Source organism: Lithobates pipiens, unplaced genomic scaffold (genome assembly GCF_037356315.1).
Source record: "Lithobates pipiens isolate NorthernLeopardFrog02 unplaced genomic scaffold, aLitPip1_a1.2 Scaffold_13, whole genome shotgun sequence".
Taxonomy (NCBI): domain Eukaryota; kingdom Metazoa; phylum Chordata; class Amphibia; order Anura; family Ranidae; genus Lithobates; species Lithobates pipiens.
In genome coordinates this window covers 13,620,524-13,636,261 of record NW_027507718.1, presented here as the reverse complement: position 1 = coordinate 13,636,261, position 15,738 = coordinate 13,620,524, and the positions used below count along the sequence as shown (strand labels likewise).

Below are 15,738 nucleotides of genomic sequence, written 5' to 3'. Positions count from 1 at the left end.
GAGATGATTGGAGCCGTTCTGGTCTCTGGTCAGCTCTATGGTCAGCTAGCGGAACCACCGGCTGCATTCTCGACTTCCCTGGTGGGACAGGAGAGCCAGAGAAAACCATAGAAGACGGCGGGAGAGGGACATTCCCTCCCACTGCTTGTAAAAGCAGTCTAGAGGCTAATTAGCTGCTAGGATTGCTTTTACATGGAAGCCGATCTCTGGCTGTAAAGAATGGTACTAAGATGATACCTGAACCTGCAGGCATCATTCTAGTATAACCACTCAAAGTCCAGCAACATAGCAGTACGTTGCTGGTCCTTGTTGGGCATCTATTGTAATGTTTTTTTCATGCAGCCCGTGGGCTGAATGAAAAAAAAAGATTGATGGGTGGCATATATGCTCTTTTTTTCTCTCTCTTTTTTTTTTTTTTTTTTAACTGTGGTGGTGAAATCCCCTCCTACAGCGCCGGAGTCGCTGATTTACGTATTGTACCAGCTATTGTACCAGTTATGTAGTCTGGGCAGTTTTCCGGCTCCACGTGACTATCTCTTCCCTTTTAAATCCTAAAACTATATATATAGCCTGTTGCCCTGTCACAGAGCTTATACATCTTGACCCCATATCGGGCATGCTTGCTGGGAAGATACTGTTTGATAGACAAGCAGCCAGAAAATGTAATCAGGGACTCATCAACAGACAACTTTGAGTAAACAAGGCTGCAAACTGTTGGTTGAAGTGGTTTACGAGGGGCCAAATTTTGTAGAGCCGATCAAATCCAGGGTTACCCCAGGGACGACAGAGTTCATTGACGTTGAAGTGCATAAATCGAAGGATCTGCTCATATCATGTCTGGTCATGCAAGCAGAGAACACGGGTATTTGATGAATTGGGTCAGTGGACCAATATGACGTTCTGCCCATAAGGAGGGATAGGCCCCGGAAAGTCTTAAATTTGGAAACCGTAATAGGTCCCATTCACCAGAACCGATCACCAGGTCCAGGCCAGAAACCCTTGGCATGGCCCTTGAGACTGATAGGTTCTGAAGCAAATCCGATCGCTGCGGGTGCGTGTTCCCTAGGCGGCCACGCATTCAATGTACAGCTACAACGCCTCACCCAGGAGAGCCAACCTGCCGCAGTATAACTGGGTCTGGAACCAGGTAAAGCATGTTATATGACACAGTGCTTGTCCTGTGTCATTTGCCCCCCTGTAACACCTAAAAAACCTGGCTGATCCTGCCAGTTTCTCCCCACCCCTCTGTAAACTGACCATGGTGTATCATGGCTATTGAGACCGGACACCGTGGTCAATTTACGTGCCTCTGTCATCAGCAGCCTGCTATCTGCTCTCCTCTCTGCTCCTGTGTCCTCCTCCCCTCTGTCTGTATGTGAGCCGCCCCCCCCCCCCCCCCGCTGCTCCCATAACACTAACCTATGTACACCATCAGCACTGCCTCATATTGCAGTGTCACCCCGTGAATGATTTAAGAATATAAATGCTGTAAATAACTCATTTAAGAGCTGAAATTGCAATCACATGACCAGTCAGCTCTCTCCTACTCCCCTCCAGACTGATATCAGCAGAGGAATCTTGGCCCCGCCCGCTGCATCTGTCAGAGGAAGAAATGAGAAAGCTGGCCAGTCATGTGATCGCAAGCTCGGCAGTGGAATGAGGTATTTGCAGCATTTATTTTTATAAATCACACACAGAGGATAATACTACAATAGGAGGCAGTGCTGATGGTGTACACAGGTTTGAGTGGCTTAACCACTTAACCCCTTCCCGACCAGCTGCCGCAGTTGTACTGCGGCAGGTTGTCTCCCCTGGGCGAAGCAACGTAACTGTCGGTTCGCCTTTTACCACTAGGGGGTGCACGTGCCTGGGATGCCGGAGCCAATACGCATGCCTCTCAATGACTGCTGGGCACCCGTCATCGCTCCACACAGAGACAGAATGGAGATTTGTGAATGTAAACAGACAGATCTCCATGCCGCCAGGGGTGAGGAGAGCAATCTGTTCATACAAAGTATGAACAACGATCGGTTTTCTCACCCAGGCAGTCCCATACCCCCACAATTGGAATCACTCCCTAGTTAACACAGTTAACCCATTCCCTGCCAGTGATATTTACATAGTAATCTGTGCTTTTTTATAGCACTGATCGCTGTTATAATGCCAATGGACCCAAAAATGTGTCAAGTGTCCGATCTGTCCGCCATAATGTCTCAGTCCTGATAAAAATCGCACATCACCGCCTTTACTAGTAAAAAAATAAAAATAATAAAAATGCTATAAATCTATCCCCTATTTTGTAGACGCTATAACTTTTGCGCAAAACAATCAATATACGCTTATTACAATTTTTATTATCAGAAATATGTAGAAGAATACATATTGGCCCAAACTGAGGAAAAAATAGCTTTTAAAAGAAAAAAAGGCGATATTTATTATAGCAAAAGGTACAAAATGTGTTTTTTTTTTTTAATTTTCTGTCTTTTTTTGTTTATAACGCAAAAAATAACTGTAGAGATGATCAAATACCACCAAAAGAAAGCTGTATTTGTGGGGGTAAAAAAAGGACGTTAAAGCGATGCAGTGCCGTATTGCAAAAAAAAGGCCTGGTCATTGAGCAGCCATCTCTTCCGGGGCTGAAGTGGTTAAGCCACTAACTGATTATTATACCATTCACATAAAAAGCTGTGTCCTAGTGCCTGTGCTTTATTAAAAAAAAAAAAAAAGCAGATTTCTACCTGTTTTAACAGCCAGTGTCTTCCAGCGATCACATGAATGCAGGCCCTCAGCTCTCCCCGTGTTAAAACTGGTAGAAATCTGCTTTTTTTTTTTTTTTATATATATAAAGCACAGGCACTAGGACACAGCTTTTTATGTGACAGAGGGGATGATATAAAGATGAGATCGTTTTGAAGCAGTTGGGATAGGAGCAGAGTGGCGCTAATGAGAGCTGACAGGCAGGTAGGCGTGGGGGGAGGAGGACAGAGGGAAACACAGGGAGAGCTGTAGATAGCAGAGTATGACGGAGGCACGTACATTGAGCACTGTGTCAGGGCTCAGCAGCTGATATACTGTGGTCAGTGTACAGAAGGGAGGGTAGAAACTGGCAGGATCAGCCGGGTATTTCCGGTGATACAGGGGGCCAAATGACACAGCACAAGCACTGTGCTGTTTAACATGCTTTAAGAGAACAGGATCCATTGCTTTAGATTTATGCACCTTGTAGAGTAGACTTTAGCCCCATACACACTATCAGATTGTCTGCTGAGTTTTTCCTTCAGATTTACCAAAACCATATAATATGAGGACAAACCTTAGGAGTTTCAATGTGTATGCAATCAGGCAGGCCCTTCTACTACATGGTTTTGGTAAATCTAAAGGAAAAACTCAGCAGATAATCTGATAGTGTGTATGGGGCTTTTGTGGCCCCCTTGTTGTTGGTATGGTGGTCTGTCTGTGGGTTTGATTATCCATCCATCTTTACATATTGGAAATTAAAGTTGATTTAGTGGTCTGAAATGTGCTCATTGTGAAAAACCTAAACATTCAATACAAAAGTGTAGCGCTAAAAAATAAAACAAAACTAAGTGACATAGCTCATGTGCCACCTATCAAAAATTCAACGGTGTTCTTTGTGATAAAAACATAAAACTAGATATACACCAGGATTATGTTATGTAAACCAATCATTTGAAATGATGACAAATAAAAATATTTGTATATATAATTGTGTTAATTAGTGAACAAAAAATGGGAATGTTCAATGATCCAAGTAGAAATCAACACAGTCTCTTAGTGTAAGACAATCAAATTCCACGTGTAAGGTCGTATTCTCATTCCACCATCCTTGAATATAAAAATCATGCAGACACCACGTGACAATTCCACCACCGTTTGCAATACGAGCTTACCAGATGTATTTGACCCAAACGAATATACATTCGGAGGATCAAACAGGCTTGTGTAGTTTAGATCGATTCACATTCACAAGGTTAGGCTCCCCAGGAAAACTTCAAAAACGATCATTCCACTCATATACAGAACAATAGATTATCTCCCTCTATATGATCCAGCTCAGATTGTTGGATACATGCAATAAGAAAATGGGGCCATATAGTGTAATTCCATTTAAAAAATAATTTTTTAATAAAAAATATAGTAACAAACTCACATTTGTACAATGGATCAAGCGCTTTTTCAATTTTTTTTTAGCTGCAGTGGAGTCCCGACGCGTTTCGTCCTCATAGACGTCGTCTGAAATGTGGTCATGCCTTATTTGAGTACAATGTTATTATTTATATGGCGATTCTATGGCCTGCCAACTCCCTTGGCCCTCCTTGGTATCCTACATGTTTACCATGCACAGGCACTTAAAGGGGTTGTTTACACACACAAATCCCCGTGCTGGCCATTGTTATTGGGTCCCCCGCCGTGCAGCGAGCGCGCTCCCTCTGGCGCCTCTTAAAGAAAAACCTGTATATATACAGGATTTTGCCACAGTAAATCTGCATGAGCCAGTCAGGAACCGGTTAAGGTGAAAAAACATTCGGTCACTGACCAGCCCCCTGTTTTACTCACCTGTGTGCTCGAGGCATCCTCTACCTCTCTGCCCATTGTCTTGGCTCTTGATAGGATAGATTGATAGCAGTGCAGCCATTGGCTCCCACTGCTGTCAATCAAATCCAATGACCCGGGGCAGAGTCCGGCATTCTGTGTCTATGGACGCAAATGCTGGACTAGGGGATTTACCGATGCGGGGAGGAGCCGTGAGTGCCATTGGGGGACCCCAGAAGATGATGATCGGGGCCACACTGCAAAACTAACTGCACAGTAGAAGTAAGTATGATATGTTATTTTAAAAAAAAAACAACCCCTTTAAGGTGCGAAATGAATACGTTTATTGTAGTTCAATTTATTGTAGTTCAATAATATAATCATGTTGGTTGTAAATTGTAAGGATCTTTTTTCTACTTGTTCAGTTACCACTGCTATCTTTCCCATATCCTGAAGGAGAAATGGGAAATGTGTTGACACAAGAGGACTTGTTTCCACATGACAGATTTTTTTAAAAGGCAACCAGCCGCTTGTTTGAATATATTGTAACAAGTACAAATTGTTCTTACTGACTTACTATGGTCTTTAGGTGATTTTACTGCATTATTGTACTAAAAAAAAGGTGTATGTTTTTATGAATCATAGTGTGTTCCCTTCCATGCCAGTAAAGTCCAAAACTATTATCAAAAAACTTTGGGGAATTTTTGATATTGCCCATTTAAATTTGTCTTTTTAAATTAGCTCTGCTACTGTGAATCGCCTTCAATATTAAAATGACATTGTTCTTTTGTATGAGCACTTGTTAAAGCGGGAGTAAACCCACTGAAATTTTTTTTTCTGACCTGCAAGGAAAAAGGCATAATGAGCTATTATGCACCGCATACTAGCTTATTATGAAATACTTATCTTAGAACGAGGCCCTGATATCTCCGACGATCCACGCTGAGGGAGCTGACATGTTTCCTCGGCGTGTCTTCCGGGTATCGCGGCTCCGGCTCTGTGAGTGGCCGGAGCCACGATAACGTCACTCCCGCGCATGTGCGTGGGAGATTTCTTTCCGGCAAAGTGCGGCGTCTGCCGGGCTTTCAGCCGAAAATCCCGTGTGCAAGGGGAATATCTCCTAAACCATACAGGTGTAGGAGATATTTTTTTAACCTACAGGTAAGCCTTATTATAGGCTTACCTGTAGGTAAAAGTTAAAAAAAACAATATACAACCGCTTTAAGTGCAAAGGTGTTAACTTTGAGCAAAGTTGTAAGACAGGTTTGATGGGAGCATTACATTTTACCCTTGAGGTTCATATTTGAAATACTGAAAGGTATGCATTTTTTTTTTAGAAAACTGAAAAACAAATTATATTGCATATATATTTTTAAGGTGAAAATAGCATGAATAAAATAAGTATGTGTGAGCACCTATTTTGAATGCTAAAGTAATAAGCTTGACAAAAAGCCTTGTGTCCTTAACCACTTCAGCTCCGGAAGGTTTACCCCCCCCCCCCCTTCATGACCAGGCCATTTTTTGCGATACCACGCTGCTTTAACTGACAGTTGTGTGGACGCGCGACATTGTACCCAAATAAAGTTGTTCTTTTTATTCCCCTCACAAATAGAGATTTCTTTTGGTCGTATTTTTTTTGCTTGTCCATTGAGGAACACAAAAAACGTAAAAACATTCAGATTATATTGTCAGATATAGGAGCTTAGAACACTGTCAAACAGAAACATTTTAAAGCTGATATCCATGATTCCTGTCACTTCAAATAGTTTGTTTGGACTAAGCTGATCCAAACAAACTATTGCCTTCACTAAGCGCTGCACTGGCCCTAAGCACTGTATGAACTGTTATGTAGCTTTAGCTACTTACATTTCACAGTGCTGGGTTCCAACTGTGAGACAGAGACTTCTCATGCCTGGTACAAAATAAGTCAGTCTGAGCTGTGCTCAGCCATTCTTGGATTGCTTTGTATTCTGTGAATGAATACAAAGCTTGCTCTGATTGTCCTAGTTGGAGAGAGTGTGACGTCATCAGCCCGCATCTCCACCTCAGCCAATCAGAGGATTGCTGCCATTTGGAAATTCAGCCTTGTAGAAACACTATTTTGCTACTGTTCCTTCTCCTGAAGCACCACATGGATCTCCAGTCTGTTTCCACTGCCTGCCTACAGTGATTTAGCCATTTCTGTCCACCTAGCTACTGCTTTGTGTGTATCATGAAGAATACATGAGGCCTTGCCTTACATTGGAACTAATTGCATTGCCACTGCACAGATAAAACTTGTCTTCACTAAGACACACAGAAAACAGCGTTGGTGGTTCTGGGGGCATTTACCAGGTATCTCCATAAGAAACCATTGCCTATAATCTGAAACCTGGGACCCATATTGCTATAGGGTTGACATCAACATCAACGGCGTACACACGATCAAACAATCCGGTGGAAAAGTCTGGTGGACTTGAGTCCACCGGAAAATCCGCCCGCGTGTGGGCTCCGGCAGACTTTTTTTACCCAAAAGTCCGGCATCCCCACCCCCTTTCCTGGCCGGCCGGGTAGCGTGCTCGGATAAGGGTCTGATATGGACCTAGAGGGGAACCCACATGCCGTTTTTTCTGCGTAGGGATTTCCCTTTAAGTCCATACCAGGTGCCGGGGCTAGCAACGCCTCCTTCGCTGGTCCTGGCTACCTGGAGCCGCACTCAAAATGTACCGTGTGTGGGCAGGTAGCTTGTTCGGAAAGTCCGGCGGTTTGTCCGCCAGACTAAGCCCGTCGGATAGTCTGATACATGTGTACGCGGAATTACAGTCGCAAAACCCTTTCTACTACATTTGCTATTTTGTTTCTTCCTGTATACAGACTGAAAATACCTTGAAGCTTCCCGCATCACCCCCCAATTGATAAGCTCATCCCTCCCCTGTTCAGAAGGACTTCTAACCTTTTGTGTCTCCCAGGACCAATTTTGGCTGTCCCTTACCTAAACAGGGACCTGACCCCTCAGAATCCTTCGGATGTACTACTACTACTTGGAACAATCAGCCTTTGTGTTCACCCTAGTGCCCTCTCCCGACACCCCCATTGTGGGGTGCGCAGATGACCTACTTTGACAAGAGTCAGCTTTTTGGACCCTTGCGGACAGCACCCTTCTAAAGGGCCTAACAGCTGCCGGATTCAGATGGGTAATGTCTTGCAGGTGTGTATAGATAGTAGCTACCTGTCTCCGGCTGGCAAGATTATTTATTACAACCCTCGTTAAAAAAGGTCAACAACCTGTGTGCCACTGAATCCTTTGTCGGCAGTCAGAGTCTTCAGGGGTGTGTAGGGCATTGGTGGAATCCTCTAACAGGATAGCCTCTGCATCTCATAACCTTTTTCTATTTTTGTGAGCCTGGGCTCTGAGCAAGACTTCCATATTGTCTCACTGGACCAGTTAGTCCCTGGCTGGATCCATTAGTCTGATCAAAGTGGCCTCTTCTCCCCACTTGGGCCCCACCTACCAGGATGTGTCTGTACCTGGGGATTCATTGTGGGTCCCTGCCTTGAGTCAGTTTGGATTGCTTTCTTGGTTAGACTTTGTTGGACATTACCTTAGTGTTGCAGTGCCTTTGCCTTTGGCAAGAAGTAGAAGACCCTGCAACAGCAAAAGTAGTCTAGTCTCTATGTTGAACAATGATCAAGATTACAACATTAGTCGTAATCCCTCCAAAGCCTGGACTGGCTGAGTGAAGTCAGCTGGCAGCGGACTTTAGCCCGCTGTTGGCTGAATCTGAGTAACTGGAGTGCAGAACCAAGTGCACTCTGGTGCCCCACATAAGAAGTAGGACCGAAAGAGCTTTGACTCTACTTCTCCTTTAACACTTTTACTATGTTGAAGGCAATGCTTGGTAAATTAACGCTGGTGGGTGGCTTGGGCTATGAAAAAAAAAACTCTTAAAGTGCAGGAATGAACTACCTCAAGTCTGCACACTTTCACCTCCTTGCAGTCCAGGCCAATTTTCAACTTTTAGCACTGACCCACTTTGAATGACAATTACTCCCGCATGCAACACTGTACCCAAATAAAATTGTTATCTTTTTTTGAGACAAATTGTTTTCTTTTGGTAGTATTTAACCCTTTCATGACTAAGCCTATTTTTGGCATTTGGTGTTTACAAGTTAAAATCCATATTTTTTGCTAGAAAATTACTTGGAACCCCCAAACATTATATATATATATATATTTAACAGAGACTCTAGAGAATAAAACGGCGATTGTTGCAATATTTTATGTCACACGGTATTTGAGCAGCGGTGTTTTAAATGCAACTTTTTGGGAAAAGGGACACTTTCATGAATTAAAAAAAAAAACGAAACAGTAAAATTAGCCCAATTTTTTTGCATAATGTAAAAGATAATGTTACGCCGAGTAAATAGATACCAAACATGTCACACTTTATAATTGCACGCACTCGTGGAATGACGACAAAGTACGGTACCTAAAAATCTCCATAGGCGACGCTTTAAATTTTTTTTACGGTTACCAGGTTAGCGTTACAGAGGAGGTCTAGTGCTAGAATTATTGCTCTCGTTCTGACGATCGCGGTGATACCTCCCATGTGTGATTTGAACACTGTTTACATATTTATTTTTAAAACTGGCGCCATTGGCAGCCGAGTAAACGGGAAGTGACGTCATGACGTCGCTTCCGTGTTTACTATTTGGATACTGGAACGAAGCCGATTATGGCTTCGTTCCAGTTCCTCCCCAGCAGTCAGAGGCAGCGGATGTGGAATCGGTGCTCCCGATCGAGCGGGAGCACCGGTAACAGCGGCGGGAGGGGGGAACATCCCCTCCCGCTCCTCCCGCATAACAGCCGAGCGGCTTTTAGCCGCATCGGTTGTTATGGCTGGATAGCCAATCGCCCGCTGGAAAAAAAACGGTACCGGGATGATGAGGTCATTGCTGCATATCAGTGCCGATCAATTCTACACAACAGTACCAACTCATCAATGCCCCTCAGTGGAGGAGAAAACCACATTTTATAACTGAAACAAAGAAAAACTTTCAAATACCACCAAAAGAAAGCTCTATTTGTGAGAAGGAAATTATAAAAATGTAGTTTGGGTACAGTGTTGCATGACCACGCAATTCAAAGTGCGGGAAAGTTCCCCCGGTATTGAAGTGGTTAAATATCTCCTTTTCAAATTACCTATCACATTTTCGGAGGCCCTGGAACACCAGGACAGCAGATATAACTGGTGTGGCAGTGATCAGGTACTGCAAAACTATTTGGTGTAACTGATTATAAAGTGTTAGCTTGAGTTCAGCTTCAGTTTGCTAGTGTATTTAAATTTGCTAGTACAGCTAACATTTCCCTCCCCCCAGATTAGGAATGCTGCTGTCCAAAAGTGCCTCTGAGCTCCTTCATCCAGAGTGGAGGCACTGTAATACAGGACATGCATACTGACCAGATCATCAGGTAAAAACAACGGGTAAAAAAAGCCCAAAAAAGAAAACTAATGCAGCCACCACATCTAATAATTGGTAAGCTGCAATATATTACATTTTTTGTTTTTTGGGTTTAATACAGCTTTAAGGCATGTCCCCTCTTAGTGTGGTCACTTGAACAAGTGTCCCAGTCGAAAGATATTCCTTCTGTTTTTGTAATGGTGTCATCTCCAAATATGGGAATCTCTCTCGCTTTCAGTCCCAGTAACAGTTGTCAGCAGGGTACTAGGTAACGGGGGTTCTAACCCTTCCCTACTCTATCCATAACTAAAAAAGTTTTGACTTTAAATAAATTGTAACTTCACAGGAAAATTTGAGGGTTAAAACAACCAATAACTGAGCAGCTAGGCTTATGTTCATTTGAATGTATGGAGAATACCAGGAGATGACCACAAACGATACCTCTTTTTTTCCATAGAATACCACCAAAAGCCAAGAAACTAGATTAATGAATCAAATATGTCTAAAATAAAGTGATTGTAAAGTCTAATTTTTATTCCTATAAAAATATTAAACATGTTGTTCTTACCTCCTCTGTGCAGTGGATTGGCACAGAGCAGCCCTGATCCTCATCTTCTTGGGTCCCTCTTCTATGATCTTGGTCCCCCTCTCCTGTTCCCTGCCCCCACAGTAAGCAGCTTGCTATGGGGGCACCCGAGCCGACTCACAGCTCCCGGTGTCCATTCAGACACGAAGCTTTGACCTGGCCCCTCCCCTGATTGGCTAGCTGACTTTCACAGCAGCGGTATCCAATGGCGCCGCTGCTGTGTCTCAGTCAATCAAGAAGGAGAATCTCGGATGGCTGAGACACTCATGGACATTGCTGGACACAGAGGGGCCTCAGGTAAGTGTTAGGGGGGCTGCTACACACGGAAGGCTTTATGCACTAAGATAAACCCACCTTTACAACCCCCTTTAATATATTAGGGAAAAATAAAGAAGATATAGTAGTTTTACTAATTTGCTAAATAACTGTTTTTAAAGTTTTAATGCTAGCTCTCATTTTCCTTTTCTAGGTTTTCAACAAAAATGAGTACATATGCTTCAAGAGTCAAAACATGGCTGTCATCTACTTGGCATGTTAAAGTGCCAGATCCCTGGTTAGAAGCTTGCATTAACTGGATTCTGGAGGAAAATGGTGGTTCTTCATTTTCTCAGGCTGAGATTAATAAACAAGTTTTTGAGCAATGGCTTCTTGCAGACTTAAGAGATTTGGATTTCCCTGTATTACCTGCTGGTATCTTGGATTCTCAAAAATTTGAACTGAGTGGGTTTTATGCCGTACAAATAGATTCCTTGGTTGATGTCAGCCTACCTGCATATTCACAGCTTCAAAATTTAAGAGGACAAGGCGATGGAAATGAGCAGGTTACTGCTAAAACCCAAGTAACACAGCAGCCATGGGAAGCAAAACCAACCCGAATGCTCATGCTGCAGCTGACTGATGGAACACAAAATGTTCAAGGGATGGAGTACCAGTCTGTACCAGCTCTTCATGTTGGGCTTCCACCAGGCACCAAGATATTGCTACAGGGTACTATTTGTTGTCGCCTGGGCGTCCTGCTGCTTAAACCGGATAATGTGAAAGTACTTGGAGGAGAAGTAGAAGCTCTTTCAGAGGAGAATTCACAAGTAAAAGTTCTTTCAAGACTGATTGGAATAGAGGATAACACTGTGCCACAGAGGACGTCTGGGCAAGCTCAGAGTGCAGTAAGGCAACAGGATGTAATAGAGCAAGCACTAGGATTATCAGATGAAGATTTGTTGGCAAGCCTTGATGATAATGATGAATTATCACTCAACAACAACACAATTCCCGAAAGTGGTTATCATAGTAGAAGTGATAGCTCAAGTTACATCACAAGTGTTTCATTGCAGGACCGGGAATTACCTATGCCAAGCACAAGACAGCCCTATATTCCAACTTCTAATGAACCTGCTCAGGTTATCGTAAGAGACGATTTTGAGGAAGTGAATGATTTGGACGATGATTTGTTTTTGGAGGAAGAAATTCAGAGAGAATTAGAGGAGATGTCTATGGATTACACAGAGACTATAAATAGAAATCTGAATGCCTCTTCAGAAGGGTGTACTCCTACAGCTATCACTCCAAATGTGCCATCTACCAGTCAGACTGTATCCGTTAAGCTGGATAGTCCTCCGTTTACCTATTTGTCTGTTCTCTTTAATGACAAAAGTGGTACATGCAAACAGATAAAGCTAAAGGCCTTTATTGTGACTCTTATTGGAAATCTCACAAGCAGCAGTGGCTTATGGAGCGTAAAGGCCAAGATATCTGATGGAACTGGTTACTTGGATGTTGAAATCAGTAATGATGTCCTTACAAAGCTTATAGGGTTTTCAGTACCTGAGATGAAAAAACTTAAAAAGGATCCTACACAGCAGAGCAGACTTAAGGCTGGAATTCTTAAATGTCAAACAGAACTTACTGACTTCTGTGGGATAATGACACTTTTATGCAAACCCCCAACAGTTGTGGCTTTAGAGGATGTCACTGATGAAACTAGATTGTTATTAATAAGACGGGTAAACATATAATGTGTGTTTTCCTTTTATTTGTAGCCCCCTTTTTTTTAATAATAATCTGTATAGTATGTAAAGCTAGACGCACATTTCACAGTCTGAATGTATAATATCATTTAGACTCCCAACAAATATGCAGCACAGGGGCTGCTTGATAGGACATATGTCAAATCTTCAATTTTTTACAAGATCTCCTTAAATGACCAGATTGTATTTTCATTAGCTTAAATTGTATGGCTGGAGCCTTCTCCAGAATTTAGCCTAAATTAGAAACGCTGTTTAGGTATCCTGAATGTACCATCCGTAACAAAGGGAAATGATCAGTAAGCAAAAATTTTCACAGGTTGGAGAAACCATGTGTATTAGGGATTCCGATACCGAGTATTTTCATGAGTACTCGTGAAAATGTTCTTGATACTGAAACTGATACTTTGTGTTGCGATTTGCGTCCATACAAAATGGGAAAAAAATCATACTGCAAAAAAATCGCATGCGATTGGAACAGGAATTCATTGCAATTTCTGTATGAATCTGCATGCATTTTCCCCCACCGCTGCTGTGTGCATGTGTGTGTGTGTGTGTGTGTGTGTGTGTGTGTGTGTGTGTATGTGTGTGGACCCAGTATAGAAAGGAAAGCACCATCTAGTGCAGCAATGGGCAGTTTAAATAAATATGTTATAACAACTCGCATTAAATTACATATCTAGTCCAAATTTAAATCTGCATAGTGTCCCCATCCTGCCATTGAGAGAAAACCACAGCCACTGGAGGAGAAGTTCCGGGGACCCCTATGGGTATAGTGTGGAAGTGATGTCAGCTTGGGGGCAGACCTGCCTATATATCACTTCCGCCCTATACCCACAGGGGTCCCAGAACTTCTCCAGTGGCCATGGTTTTCTATCATTGACAGGACCACTATGTAGATTTGGATTTGATAGCATATGAACTTTTGTTATAGAATTTTTAATAAACTGCCCATTGCTGCACTAGATGGCACTTCCTTCTCTATACTGGGTTCACACACACAGCGGTGGGTGAAATCACATGTGATTCGGACAGGAATCGCACTGCAATTCTGTTCAAATCGCATGTGATTCTTTGCAGTGCGGTTTGCGCTCATTCGTTTTTTATGGAAGCAAATCGCATCGCATTGCAAAGTATCGGTTCTCGGTATCGGCAAGTACTTGATCGAAAGTATCAGTACTTGTTCTTGTCGATAAAAAATGGTATCAGTGCAACCATAATATGTATGATTAGTGCTTGCAACATTCAGAAGATATTAATTCATACATGGCCTTATCAGAAATGTGTATCAAATTTTGTTGCATTGTGTGCTTTTGTCAACCAGTTCTATGGGCACCCTAACATTCAATTATTTGTAAAAAAAAAGATGCTTGTTCCAAAGATTTTGCACCGTTGATCATGTTGTTTTTCTTTCTTTGGACAAATGCCCAGGCTGTCAAATTTAGATTTAGCGCCTAACATTTGGGATTTAATTGTACTAGGTTTGTTAAGGAAGGCAATTTTCCTGATACCGATCAATAAAATGACCTGTTATAAAAGTGATCAAGTTCTGGCATCTGCATTAAATTGCTGAAACACAATATTTAAAAGCCATTTGGTTTGAAACAAGCTTTCTCACATAGGAAAGCTCTAAATTACACTGATGTGAATGCTGGAGTTTCTTACGTTTTTCTTTTGTTTGCTTTGGAAACCTGTTAAACACCATAGCTTTCATGTTTCCTGAAGTACAATTTCCTTTAAAAAGTAGAGTAGTTGAAATTTTACATTCGCACACTACACTTAAGTTTTCATGTATACATCTGTTAGTCCTCGTTAGTTGAGCATGGTGCTGTAATGTAAAAATATTTTACCTATACCATGCAGTATGCAACAAAACAGTATTGCCTATATTTCTGAATACACTTTGCATAAAACGTAGTGGTAAAACAATAAGGGGCGGTTCACACAAGATGCAGTTTTGTGCGCTTTTTTTATGCACTAAAAATGCATGCACAGTGTTTTCCATGTATTCCAATGGCTTTAGTTCACACCAATGCAGTCTGTTCCAGTCAGTTTCTGCACCAGAAACTGACCGGAAACTGTCCGGAACTGACTGCACTGGTGTGAACTAGAGCCATTGGAATTCATAGAATACACTGTGCATGCACTGGGCCAGTTCACACCGCAAAAATGCACTCCGCATACCTTCAAGATCAGTTTTTGCTTACAGTTCACACCACACGCAGTTCCAGTGCGTTTTTTATATCATTTGCTAGGTTTCCGTAGAGTTTTAAGCAGAAAAAATGCAGCATGCGCTTTTTTTTCTGCACCGGAAACTGATTGGAAACTGACTGCACTGGTGTGAACTAGAACCATAGGAATACATGGGAAACACTGCATGCATTTTTCATGAAGAAAAAAAGTGCACGGAACTGCATCTGGTGTGAACTAGCACTAAGGGTTTTCATTAAATATGTTATCGTGCCAGATGTACCTTGGCTCATGATAATATGTAGCTTCCAGACCAAATTAATGAGTGCAAAGTTCACTGTATAATAATAGACTACTGTTTATTACCTATAATTCATAGGTTTTTCTACACTAGTCGTTTTTCTATTTTGATGGATAATAGTATATTGTACTGTTTTTTGTTTGTTTTTTATATATAAAAATGTATATTCTATACAGTATAAATTAAAGATACACACAATAAAGATACATGCCCTCTGTATTCCTTTGCTTTTGGCAGTCATTCTCTGTACGTGGCTCTCCGCTTACTAAATCATATCATTTCCACTATCTTTATACTCTTAATGGACCTGAATCTGAACATCAAAAAAAAATAAAAAAAAATCATAAGTAAAGGTAAACTGCATGGAGTTGTGATAATGTTGTACTGATTTTGAAGATCATTAGTTGTCCTAAAATTGATTAGTGGCAGCTGCTTTTAGCATATATTTTTCTGGTTGAAAGAAAGACACAAGTCCATCTAGTTCAACCAATAACTGTAGCAAATTCTAAGGATGCCCAACAAGCAAAATCCCATTAATTTCAATGGCACCTGTTCACATCTGAGCATTTTGTCACCTAAAGCAAAATGGCTGAAAAACACCCTAAGCTCAAAAAAGAACATGGGCTTCCTTGGGGCAGATTACA

At 41.9% G+C, this 15,738-nt stretch overlaps 1 protein-coding gene across 3 annotated transcripts in view; it reads left to right on the top strand.

Annotated features, from left to right (window-relative positions):
• RMI1 (RecQ mediated genome instability 1) overlaps positions 1-15,313 on the top strand; it is a 53,233-nt gene extending 37,920 nt beyond the window's left edge. For 2 of the 3 annotated variants that reach the window (XM_077474856.1, XM_077474857.1), the window contains one exon: positions 11,052-15,313. In XM_077474856.1, coding sequence (XP_077330982.1) covers positions 11,065-12,594 — 1,530 coding nt within the window. In that variant the 5' untranslated portion in view covers positions 11,052-11,064 and the 3' untranslated portion in view covers positions 12,595-15,313. Of the gene's footprint in view, positions 1-1,557; positions 1,662-11,051 lie in introns of all 3 variants that reach the window. The other variant, XM_077474855.1, reaches the window with a different exon arrangement.
• Positions 15,314-15,738: the final 425 nt, after the last annotated feature.